This window comes from Pangasianodon hypophthalmus, chromosome 4 (genome assembly GCF_027358585.1).
Source record: "Pangasianodon hypophthalmus isolate fPanHyp1 chromosome 4, fPanHyp1.pri, whole genome shotgun sequence".
NCBI lineage: Eukaryota > Metazoa > Chordata > Actinopteri > Siluriformes > Pangasiidae > Pangasianodon > Pangasianodon hypophthalmus.
The window spans coordinates 15,392,759-15,406,051 of NC_069713.1; the positions used below are offsets into that span (position 1 = coordinate 15,392,759).

Here is a 13,293-nt window from a genome sequence, read left to right on the forward strand (position 1 = left end):
GCAGCTCATTAATATATGACAGTGAAAATAGAAACAAAAAAATTGGCTTGCGTCCAACCAAAACGGCAAAACGCCATCATTACCTGGCAAATTACACTTGTGTGATCACAAAAATAGAGCCCATAGTCGATTCTAGAGGACCATGCGAAATTTGCAATGGCTGCAAACATGGCTAGTCATTGTCTAAGATGCAAATGTTGAAAACCATCTCTTCCAGTCCACTGCTGCCATAGAATGGACAGGATGCAGATGACCAGAACATCCGGTATAAACGCGAGGAAGATTGGATCATTTGTTATCTGGGTATTAATATCCAGCAGACACAGATTGCAAATGTAAATGCAAAGTATAAATAGGGGCCACTGAAACAAGGAAAAAAGACAACTTTTATCTTCCTCATTGAAAAGGGATTACTGAATTTTACCTAAGATGTGTAATGGAAAATTCTGACCAAAGGAGTAAGACTCCTTCAGAGACGGCCAGTAGAATCTGGTGCACAATCAAATGCTCTGGGGTTATGGATGTGTCAGCCAGAGAAAGGTCAGTCTTTCACTCTTTCTCTGTTAAGTAGCAGCTGCCCCCAATCCTATTTTGGCCTTCTCTGAATTTTCTCTCTCTTGATCTGTATTTTGGTGGCACAGTGTCACGTGATAGCTCATGGTAAATGCTTCTTTTAAATACCTATAAAGTTTTCTAGATGGTTTTCTCAGCAGAGCACATATACTATGATGATGAAGTCTGTGGATTATTGTTTGGCGAGCAACAGGTCATATTGAGGCATAAAGCTCTGACTTTTGACAGGGTATATTGCTGAACAAGCTATGAGCATATAAAACTGAATTGAGTTTGTGAATGGAGTCTTGATGCTATATGAATATAGAAAACAGATGCAACAAAGGATGTTTATGATCAGAAGAAAAGAAGAAAAAATGAGAAAAGAGATGAAATGTATATTGAGAGACATCCACACTCCCCTCTCCGATCAATTCCATCGCTATCTTTTCAGTTGGTGTGGTATTTCATCAGATTGGCCCATAAATGGTTATTTCAAGGAAGGTAATGATCTTATATTTCTACATTTATGCCAGTGACAGCCCTGAGTGAATAGCTGCAAGGGGCAGATAGGCCTGAGCTCAGACAGGGAGCGGATTGTTTATGTGTTTTTCTTGGCCATTTGAGTCGCACATTAAATATGACTGTCATAGGAAGACAGACAAAAGAGCTAGAGAGAAAGAAATCCCTTAGACCATGGTAACCTGAGCACAAACCTTGCCTTCTGTTTACATCTTTCACAAGTTGTTGATATTCAGAGAGGCTTGAAAAGAATACTGAATATTGGGCTTGTACGGATCCCCAGGTCTCAGCTGTCGTGTTTACTGCACAAGCCCACACAAGTTGAAAGACAATTATGAAATGATTTATAATTTCCGTACTTCCCTTAATTGTCCATGATTAATGGAAAAGCAATTTTTTGACCCATTGTCTTTCATTACGTTTCATTTCAGAGCTGATGAGCATCTAAGTTAATTAAGCTTGTTAATGAACATTATGGATGAATCTGTGCCAGACAGTGAGTCAGCCCACTGTCCGTCTATATGCCACAAATATGTTTTATAAATATAGACACAGTAATTGGAACAGTGATGTTTATTATTTCAAAATTTAGCATGCTACATAGGTTGTGAAAAGAGAGATCCGCATCCGTGAAAGTCCATATGAACATATTACTGGGTTAAAAAAACAAATCTTGGCTTTGTTTCAGCATGGAAGGAGCGAGGACAGAAAGTGACGGCTCACTGGATCCCCCACACCATGGTACACAAAGACCCAGGAACGACTTCGCAGGTAAGGCTGAAACGCTCGATCAGTTAATCAGTGAACTTCTGTTTTTTGAAAAGATGCAGTGGCTGGCTTCAGGTATCTCAGAAGATGCACGTTTCACCCTCTTCAGTAGATGTTGTGTGATAGGGGAGAGATAGCTAATGGGATGGACTTGCCAAATTGGGAGAAAATGAGGGTTAAAAGTGATGAAAAGTACAACAATTGTGTTTAATTTTAACCCTTCTTGGATATGTAATTGCAGAGGTATTCAACTCTTGCCTTACTGAAGCCAAATGTATGCAACCTTATTCTCCCTATGGTAGGGATGTTCTGCTTTCGTTGCTGCACTATTTTTCTCCTTTTTCCAACATTGGGCACTTCTGTCTTGGCCTGTCCTCTACTTCCTCACTGTTCTTTTTTTCTCCAAGAAAAAGAGATGTTTTTATGGTTTCCTGTGAGCAATGTGTTTACTGCACACAGGGAAGTCAACAGGTTTCTGTTTCAAGATAAGAAATGGGAATTTACAGGCAAATATAAATATGCATAAATATCAACACACACAGAGAGAGAGAGAGAGAGAGAGAGAGAGATCTGTGGATGTGTGGATAACTAATTCTATCATTTCTGGCATGTCGCCATAGCCTCCCCTTCCTCATTGACATATTCACTTGTATTGATTTGCTGACCTTTGGGTACTTCAAACCTATTTGTGCTGATTTGGAGCTCTAGACAACGTGGAAATGTCAAGCTAACCAAGACGCTGAATGACAAAATGAGAGTATGTATATAAAAGGCACATAACACACATTTGTGTAAATACACATCTTTACTGATTATGATAAACATGACATTTCCTCTAAGAAGAGGAGGAGGTCAGTCCATGACTGTGCATCTGTTCACTTGTGTGGGTAAGTAAATGTGTGTGTGTGTGTGTGTGTGTGTGTGTGAGAGAGACAGGGTTGGGTGATGGTTGAGTAGTGTACACTTTAATGAATTTGGGTTTGGTATTCACCATTTGCTGCCCTGGTTTGGTAGCATGTGCTAAAAGAAATAGCTGAGCAGAGTGATAAAGAAGTTTGCACTTCTTTAACCTTTGCAAGAAATCACTAATAAGCAGCTGTTTTCCTTGTAACTGCAAGTCCAGGCCACACCTTCATTTGCAGATTGTCATTTGAGGGAGATCCAGCAGCATAGTGTAGGGGTCAGGGTGCACATGGAGGAGAACGTTGTCAGCCTTTACCCTCCTCTGGTTGTTTGTTAGCGGTTGTGTGAAAGGGGAGAGATAATGGGGAGGAATTGGCAATCACTACAAGAACAAGTAAAAAAAATAAAGAAGTAAATAACAAATTTTTGGTGCTTTTCCACCAGAACATTGTGCTGCTTTGTTTCTTATCCAGCACATGAACAAACAGAAATACTTTAATTTTCTGATCATACACTGTGCCAACTTCACACAGGTTTTTAGTGCAGTTAACATCCTTCATGTTATTTTGTTTCTTGTCAACAATTCGTTGAAATTGTTGACAAAATTTAAAACCTTTTGTCATTGAGATAGTGTGAGTAAATTGATTAGAAACCAAACAGCTAAACAATGTTAATCCCAGCACTTTTTCCATATTGGTTAACAGCGGCATTATTGGAATGAAGATACAGACACTTTTATTGTCATCACTTTTATTGACCATCCCAGTTGTCTCCTAACTCTATGAACTAGAAAGTTACGTTGGTTCTGCTTTGGCAATATCTTGTTTTTAGAAAATATTTAAAAAAAAAAAAAAAAAAAGACCAAGGACTGAGCTTGTGTTGCTGTCAGTGTGGAGCTTTGCATGTTCTCTTTGTGTGGGTTTCCTGCAGGTGCTCCAGTTTCCTCCCACTGTCCAAAAACATGCCAGTAGGTGGATTGGCTAGGCTAAATTGACCCTAGGTGTGAGTGAGTGTGTGAATGTGTGTGTGTGCATGGTACCCTGAGATGGACTAACATCCTATCCAGGGTGTGTTTTCCTGCCTTGGTCCCAGTGGTCCTGGGATAGGCTCTGGTTCCATCACAACCTTGACTAGGAAAAAGCACTTACTAAAGCAAAATCACATAATGTCCCATCCATTATTTAAAATGTAGTTATGTTATTCTACAAAAAGGTATCTCAACTACATTAAAGCTATGCTTCAGAGATATGTAGCTAACTACAGTACAGTGTACATGGCAGTGTTTGATTAACAGTATTAAAGCAGCCTTTGTAATTTTTAGCTTTTGCAAAGAAATGACTGCAAACACGCTGACTTGAAACCTGGAAAGAGAAAAGTGCCAGACATGTCACTGTCATTGTCAAGTGCAACTTTGAATAACTAATGTGTGTATGCTTTTGATGAGAAAAGACAAGTGGTTGCACCAAACAGATAATGTAGTGTCACCTAACACCCACCTAAACACACAACATGAAGAGAAAGGAGTGAATTAATTTGCATTCATTTTGAAGAATGTAGAAAATAGGTCCAGGTTTTGTGTTTGTTTCAGGTTAATATCAGAGAAAGCTGACTTTTTGGACTCCAGTAACTGTGAATCTGTGAATATTGCGCTCCAAGCAACCAAAAATATAACATAATGGATTAGAAAATATACACTCACCATCCATTTTATTAGGAACACCTGTACAAATGCACATTCATGCAGTTATCTAATCAGTCAATCATATGGCAGCAGCGCAGTGCAAAAATCATGCTGATACAGGTCAAGAGCTTCAGTTATGTTCACATCAAACATAAGAATGAAGAAAGTGCGATCACAGAGTATGATCTCTGTGAATTTGATCGTGGCATGGATGTTGGTACCAGGCTGGTTTGAATATCTCATAAACTGATGATCTCCTGGGAATTTCACGCACAACAGTCTGTAGAGTTTACAGAGAATGGTGTGAAAAACAAAAAACATTGATTGAGAGATAGTTCTGAGTGGAAATGCCTTGTTGATATGAGAGATCAGATGAAAATGGACAGATTGGTTTGAGCTGCCACGATGGATATAGCAACTCAAATACTCACTCCTTACACCTGTGGTGAACAGAAAAGCATCTCAGCACGCACAAAACATCAAACCTTGCGGTGGACCCTGACTGGAATATACTGGTTACTTAGACATGAATGAATGAATAGTTGTAGCAGCACTGCTGCACAGCATAGTGTGTTGTCCATAGTGATGACTGAACTGAAAAAAAGCATGTGAACATATTTGACTCAAAGTCAGATAGCTACACACTTTTTCAGCAAGGGTGGTCAAAACACACTGAGTACAGACTACGGAATGTCAACCTGGCAGTGCTGTTAAAAAGATTGCATTTTTAAAATAATAAGCAATTCTTTTGTGAGCACTTTGTGAGAATATCATCCATCTCAGATGTCCCTGAATATTTTATTACTTTTCTTAAACAAAAAAATTCTCATCACTGTTAATGTGAGCCATAGGATGACTTCTTGTTAATAAAAGCCAGTTCCACATTTTACTTTGGTGCCTCATTTCCTGGCAACTGTAATCATCTGTCTTTGCTCATCTTTTGTTCTTCTCTTTCTGTTTCTCTATAATATCCTCTCTCATGCTGCCTCTCATTCTTGTTCTCTTTCTTTCTCTCTTTTAAAAGTTGGCCTCACACAAGCACATACACGCACACGTATAATGAGAGATTCTGGACTGTTGGCTGGACTTGTTGCTGTTCTGCCTATGAGGTAATGAGTCACGAAGTTGTTTGGAGTGGAGCTGAATGCATGTCATGCGGATGTAATTTTACGCACACACAAACACACACACACACACACACACACACACACACACACACACTCCTCCATGGGAATACAGACTGAGGAGCAGGCTGTCTGCCAGACTATTCAGAAACAGAGAAGATCGTTTGGAGGAACAGAATGAAGAGGCCTCCCGCTTGCTTGCTTTCCTGTGTGCACTGGGGTTAGAACTCCAGCTCTGAGATTTTACTCTTCAAAAGCATTTAAGGTTACACTACCTTGTACTCTCCAGCTTGGTTTCATTTATAGGTAGAGACTTTACCATAAGGTCAGTTTTACTTGGCGCACTGTTTATAGCAGACATTGGTTTTCACAGTTTTATGTTACCATCCAAGTGCCTTTATATTATATTGCAAAAAATGTTTGATGTAAAAGGTCAAAAATCTAATAAAATTTTCTGTCTGCAGCGTTAGCTGATATAAATGGGCTAGCAGGGCTAAGGAAAAAGACATCAGTATAAGGCTTCATTTTTGGCATCCACAACAGATTATTTGTTGGTAAGAAATGTCTTAAAGCAGATTATTTTGGACTTTTGTGGAATTAAGTATAACAGCACCACTTTTTGGCATCCACAACAAATTATTTGCTGTTAACAAATGTCTTTTTTTTCCTTGTTTGCTTTTTTTTTGACTTTGTGGAATCAAGCGTAATAGCACCACCGATGGTCATAAGAAAAATACTCAGAATGATATGAAGAAGTGTGCATTCGGGGGCTGATTTCTTTCCAGCCCAGACTGTAGACTCATGCAGTCTGTCAGTGACAGTCAGGTCAGGTGATTACACAGAGTGAAACACCCACTAGGTTTTGCGTACATTGGGGCTGATGTTTTTCAGCATGCTTCACTGACATATCTGTAACACGTCATCAGCAGTGACTGGGAAAGTGCTTGTGAAATAAAGTCATGGGTGTAATGAAGGCAAACAAGGTGGATTATTTACTCTTATCATCCTTTTTATCCCAGAAATGCCTTCAGAGATGAAAGTAAGCAAAAATAAACTAAGCACACATTGTCCAATCAAAGTAAAAAAAAAAATACACAAAAGGACAGATGGCATAACCATGAGTTTAATGGATTTTTTGGTTTGAATGAAGGGTTACAACTTTTCTGTTTACCATGCTTACAGCTTTTCTGTTTACCATGGCTTGAACCCAGTAGAGCATTACAGACTCGCTTACAATTTGAAATCACAAATGCAGCTGCCTTTCTGCCTTTAAGTGTGCATTTGTAATAGTTCACCCCCATTCTGTATATTGTATAGCCTATATATTGCTTTGTACATGGATCCTGTTTAGCTTTGACTATGACTTTGTGTCTGTAAGCACAGCTCTGGAGCTCCAAGCATTCACGTAAATGGATATATAGTGTGTAGCTCTGTGTATGTGACAAATAAAACCTGAAGCATCTAATTCATTCTATTACGCCATCAAAGAGACCTTGTGAGATAATGCATTAATAGGCACTAATAGTTTACATGGGTTGAAAGTAGAATATGTTTTCGACAAGAAGAAAAGAAAAATGGGCAATACAAATTCAGATGAATACTGATTTGCTGGTACGGAACTGATTTAAATGTAATTGATTTATACATTTTTTTAATTAACATGGGCAATTAAGTAGTACCGAATTTGTCATTTACAACATCAGGATATTCAGATCAGTGGATTTTGCCTCAGTATACATGTCCATTACTTGAGCCACAAAGTGTAGTACTTGCTCAGTGTTTCACTCTTCATATTATTGGTAGACACAGGTATGCATAGATATTCATGTAGGGACATGATTTCTCTAAGCAGAGCTGATGAGCTGATGAATTTTTTTTGCAGTTTAATTTGTCAAATTGAAATTAAGTTTCGTTGTATAAAATTACATGTAAATGTGGCTTATGTCCCGTGATTAAATAAAGGGTAAAACGAGAAGGTAGTCTCATTTCCTCGCATTGATTTTGTACCACCATCCCTGTACACCAAAATATCATCATACATCAAAGAACATCATTAGTGTACTGAAGTACAATATCATATATCAAAGCATGGCATGATTGCATTCATATGGAATTATTGGGTGCCTGTGGACACGGAATGATGAAGATCAGCATATTGTAACAGTTCTTGTTTCCTTTATCTAATCAATAGAATAAACATTTACCTCCAATAATTGAAAAGCCAGCAAGTTTGCAATCTTGTAGCTCCTCAGATGGCATTAAAGCTGACTTTGATATGAAACAGCATCACTTCACTTCTCTTTCTTCCTAATTCTCTGAAATGCTGACCAGGGGGCAAGAAAGCAGAAGGAGATAAAGTAATGAAGAGAAAGAAAGAAAGTAGAAGGAGAAAAGTTGGGGATGAGTTAAGAGAAGCGAGGGAAAGCTATCAGTGCACTTTTTCACCCCGCTGGTTTTATAACTCATCTGAGGAAGAACTGTGATCATATATAAGCATTACTGCAGACTCTACTGAGAGTGCTTTTAAGCCAAAGTGAGAGAGCAGAAGAGAAAGTGAGCAGAAGGTTACATGGGAGGAGGCCCAAGAAACAAAAATAAGCGCTTTTGACACCAGCAATCCCACAAAGAATTGCATTTCTCCTCTTCTCCACAGTCTCCTAATTCCCCCCACCTCCTCTCCTCTTCTCCCATCTCTATATATGGCAGTCTTTGTTTTTCCCTTCCTCATTCCTCTGTCTCCTTTTCAATTTTCTCCATCTCGATGTGTTTTCGTTTCTCATCCAACCTCGGAGTTTGTTACACTTTGTGAGCTGTCCAGGACATTTTATTCAGGGTAGGTGATACTTGGCTTAGGTCTGAAGTTGCACCACGTAAACTCTGATGTTCCGAGCAGCTCTGTTTATGCTCTTCTGGACAAGCAGCTAAGAATAAAGGCACTATTATTTTCCCACTAGTCTCGAGTGTTGACTTCTTTGAGATATATATGTATTTTTGTGTCAGACAAATTTAAATAAATGTGCTCCAGACCCTGAGGCTGGAGCAGAACAAACATCATTAAAATCTGGCAATATGCTAACAGACTAGCCATTGTGAATGAGTTCCTGTGTTAGGGATGTAAATTCTGGCCAATTTCTTACCAGACTGGTCATTAGTCAACAATCAACCGTTAAGTCTAAAATTATTCCAAGTCCAAAATACCTAACAAATGTTTTCAAGTCAACAAGGTTTGAGGGAGGGTGCAAGTTCTCAAAAAAACCTGGGAAGTGGGGCTCATGGGGAAAAAGTTTGAATACATCTGCTGTATAGCATAAGAGAGGTGACGATGCTAACATAGATAACAGAATGCACACTTGTAATTGCATTCTCATAGGGCTATAGGTTAACTGAGCCTTAACTAGTAAAATAGTTTTATAGAACATATTTGTATAAATTTAACATTAACTTATCCAAATTAGGTAGGTCTAAATAACAACAGATAACATAAACTAAATAGCAAAAGTTGATAAAGAAATCAACAGTAAATCAACCGCCTACCTGTAAGTTCTATCATAGGCTATACAGTGTCTTGGATAAGTATTAACTCCCTGAATTTTTCCACATTTAGTAGTTACAACCTGTAATTGAAATGGACTTAATTGGGATTATAATATCATGAATGTAGGCAAAATAGCCCATAATACTGAAGTGTGTGTGTGTGTGTGTTTGTGTGTGGGGGGGTTTAGTTTTTTTTTTTTTTAAATCAATGTAGTCTCTCAGAGGAGAATGGCCAGACTGGATCGAGCTGACAGGAAGTCTATAGTAACTAATCAAATTACTCCTAATTTAAACTACTCTTTACAAATGTGGTGAACAGAAAAGCATCTCAGAACACTTGGGTTGAACCTTGGGAGTGACCACATCAGGTTCCACTCCTGTCAGCCAAGAACAGGAATCTGAGGCTACAGTGTAGACAGGCTTGCCAAAACTGAACAGTTGAAGAAGCATTGGAGAAACAGTGCCTGTTTGCCAGTTTGCCTGTACCTGCTGTAGCCTCAGGTGTACAGAAGTATACCACATCATCTTCCTGAACGAAGTCCCATACAGTGGCCCATTTTTACTGCATGCTTTTTCAATCCCATCACACACAGCACTGGCCTAAATACACTATTGTACCCTCATGTACATCTCAGAAACCGTCCTTGCAGCTAAAGTGATTAAATTCTCTATTGTTAACTGGAAAAGTATCTATTAAGTGATAGCATTGATTGAACAGTTTCTATGTTGTTTAATAAAAGAGACAGAGTGTGTGTGTGTGTGTGTGTGTGTGTGTGTGTGTGTGTGTGTGTGCCTGCGTGTGTGTTCATTTAAGTGTATTTTTGAATATTGCCGTCAGTGTCCAAGCCATTAACATCATTGATAGGCCACAGGCAAGTGTGTAAGCACTGGCTGAAAGGCCTCTTAAATGCATGCTAGCTAATCTTATATAAAGTGACGAGTGAAATGGGGCATCGAGGCCAGTGAATTCACTGCACTCACACACGGAGGCTGATGGAGCTGGCTGAAGGACATGATGTTTTTTTATTCAATGCTGTTCTGTCAGGCAGGTTGAATTACCCACTTTGCTAAGGTTATGATTTCTAAGGAGAGAACTAAAATAGGTGGAGTTTCTACTATTTTGAATGAACCTAAATGCATTAGTGCTTTCCTAAGTCCTTATTTATCAAAAGGATAACACTTATGCATATTATTATAGTAGTACTGTAATTAAGATTCTGAGCTTGTAATCGAATGATTGTAAATCCCAACACTGCCAGAGAGCCACTGTGGAGCCCTTGAACAAGGCCCTTAATCCTTAACGGCTCAGGATTGTTTGGTTGGATTGCATCATTTTTATATTGTATGTTTCTTTTTAGAAATTAGTCTTGTATTAAATAGTAAGTAAATATTGTAGATGAAAGGTTGTCGATTGTATTTTCCATTTCTAGTGGGCAAAAAGCAAAGGTATTTCAAAGACCTGCAAATATTGACTCGGAGAAGACTGACAAGCCGTGATAAGACTTGAATTGCAGTGATTTCAGAGTTCCCTTTTCTGTTGGGCCACAGGAATTCTGTACGAGTGCACCTTTGAAAAAGCATGAATGGAGCCGAGAGTTCTGGAAATGTTTTAATACGTTAAAGGGGGTGTTTTTCATTCTGTCCCACTGTGCCTGTCATCAGTACACCTTGTGCGAAGAAGGGGTGTGTGTGTGTGTGTGTGAGAGAGACAGGGAGGGAGAGGGAGAGAGCTCTGACATCCTATACTCTAGTTTGAGAGTATTTGTACGGCTTAGCTAAACATTTACATTGGTAGAGTTACCATAGCATGCTCTGTGTAAAGGACATGAGTAACACTCAGTGTCATACAAAGTGACACACAGTCATACACAGAGACGTTTGATAAGATCTTGTAAAAATAAGGACACTGAAAAGTCAGAAGTTATTTATAAATACTTACCTAAAACTATTAATGCCCCATAATGTAATCTGAAGCCATATAAGAGGAAGCACAGAGGTGAAGCAAAATTAGCATGCAAGGTCTAATAGTACTCCTATAACTCCTGTAGCACACTCTTCTCCACAGATCCGAGCCTTACTTTTCAGACTGATGATAACTGGGGCTTCATTTTTCAATGTCCTTTGAAAACATGGGCTTTTGCTGCATCTCTCCACTTTAAGATTCTCATTGGAGACAGCAGCAGACACAGTATGAATGATGGTCATTCGGGTAAGGCTGAAAGTCATAGGGTGTCTGTGGAAATTTGATCTGGGAGTATCAGGGACAGAAAATGGCAGACAGGTCATATTAACCTTCTTTGTCCCAGGGGATATTGTGTCTCATCAGGCTTCCAGTTGGCCTGTTTAGAAGCACATTTGAACAAAATGTCCAGTTTTCCTTGGAATCTGTTCACAAATCATTTGTCTACTTGTCTTTATTCACTCTAGGATAAGAAAAGTTTGCACAAGCTTATAACAACAAACCCTAAGAGTGGCTATGTAAGTTAAAGTGGGAAGAAATTATAATTCCCTGGATATGGGTTTAAAGTACTTGGGTGCTAAATTTCTGAATTGTCTGTTGGCTGGTATAACTGCTCCTAATCAAAGGATTTCATTCTGCCAAACCACTTATGTGACTCATAATTAGCAAAATCTCCTACAACTGGACAAACATTTTAAAGGTGGCACAGTGGTGCAGCAGGTAGTATTGCCACATCACATCTCCAGGGTCTCTGGTTTGATCCTGAGCTTGGGTTACTGTCTTGTGCAGAGGTTTGCATGTTCTCCCTATGTCCACATGGATTTCCTCCAGGTTCTGTAGTTTCCTTCTGTCTCCCAAAAACCTAGGTGGACTTGCTACCCCAGATTGCCGTTAGGTGTTAATGGGAGTGTGCTTGGTGCTCTGAGATGGTCTGTGTCCAATCTAGCATTCAGACCACTTAGACATAAGCATCTTTCCTCATTTCTAGTCTTGTATGACTGTGTGAATGCTTTTAAGGCAGCATAAGTTGGTCATTTATTCTTGCCAGATTTCAACTTTACACCCTGCACTGACTTTATTTCTTCAATATTTCTTCTAATTAAATCTATTGCTTTGAGCATTGAATTTACACAGGATGTACAATTCGAATGGATTGTTTTCACGTTTCATTATATGTATAAGATATGCATGAAATATATGTATAAATGTATTTTTAAGATATGCATCCAGCGTTTGTCCTATATACAGTACGTAGTCTTTCTTGACTATGTTGTGCATCTCTCACTCCCTCCTGCTTGCTGTGAGAGCTCCAGCTGGGTTGGGGTAGGATAGTGCTGTCACAGGCACCCAGCAGGGTGCAGTTTTTCAGCCTGGCACAGTTGCTCTGCAACCCAGTGGGAGCTCGCAGGCAGTGGGCACCTTGTGCTATACACCAGACTCCCTGAGTCTGAGCTCCTCATTCATTTGTCATTCAGACATAATCATGTCAGGAGAGAACTGACTGAGTCCACTCACATAAATATTTATCCCAGAGCAGTAGAGAATATTGGGCCATATCAGTCAGCGTGTGTCGTGCTCCAGCACTGCCTGTTGTGAGGGCCTGAGAAAATTAGTTTTCTCCAATTCTTGTTTTTAATGGATTAGAATGGGTGTGTGCTGGGAACAGAGCAAATGCGATTGTATAATAACTCATCCATCTCTATTGTAAATATTAGGAAACTCATGTGCTTAGGACACGTGTATCTATAAAACACATTTAATGATTGTTGATAAAAAATATCCCTTCCAGTCATGCATGTTGGATATAAAATAAATGATATTTTAAAATGACATGATTCTTACATTTATCTTCTACAGTTAACTCCAGAATTGTTGGAAACCTTCATAAAAATGAGCAGAAATGAATATATTAAATTAATAACACATGCCATATGTGATATTTTGAGCTTAAACAAAATATACAGGGGCCTGTATACATTTGTTAAATAAAAATGTTTTCTTAAATAGTGCATACTTTTCTGTAAAACATTAATAAAATTATCTGCATTCTTAGCTGTTTTGTAAGTCTTAAGTTCCTGGCAGAGGCAATCAGGTTTTGGCTAAAATATTCTGGTACTTAGTGTAATTTTATGCCATCAGTCTTCGTGGGAGCCTGTAGAAAACCGACACACAAACCGTAACACAGATCAGATCCACCACCATCTTGGATAATGGGTATCAGGTGCTTGTCTTCAGTTCCCTTTTTGCCA

The 13,293-nt window shown here is 38.9% G+C and overlaps 1 protein-coding gene across 1 annotated transcript in view; it reads left to right on the forward strand.

Annotated features, from left to right (window-relative positions):
• adam19a (ADAM metallopeptidase domain 19a) overlaps positions 1 to 13,293 on the forward strand; it is a 75,526-nt gene that overhangs the window by 9,523 nt on the left and 52,710 nt on the right. The window contains exon 2 of the mRNA XM_034303978.2: positions 1,763 to 1,845. Within this exon, the coding sequence (XP_034159869.2) occupies positions 1,763 to 1,845 (83 nt within the window). The remainder of the gene's footprint in view (positions 1 to 1,762; positions 1,846 to 13,293) is intronic.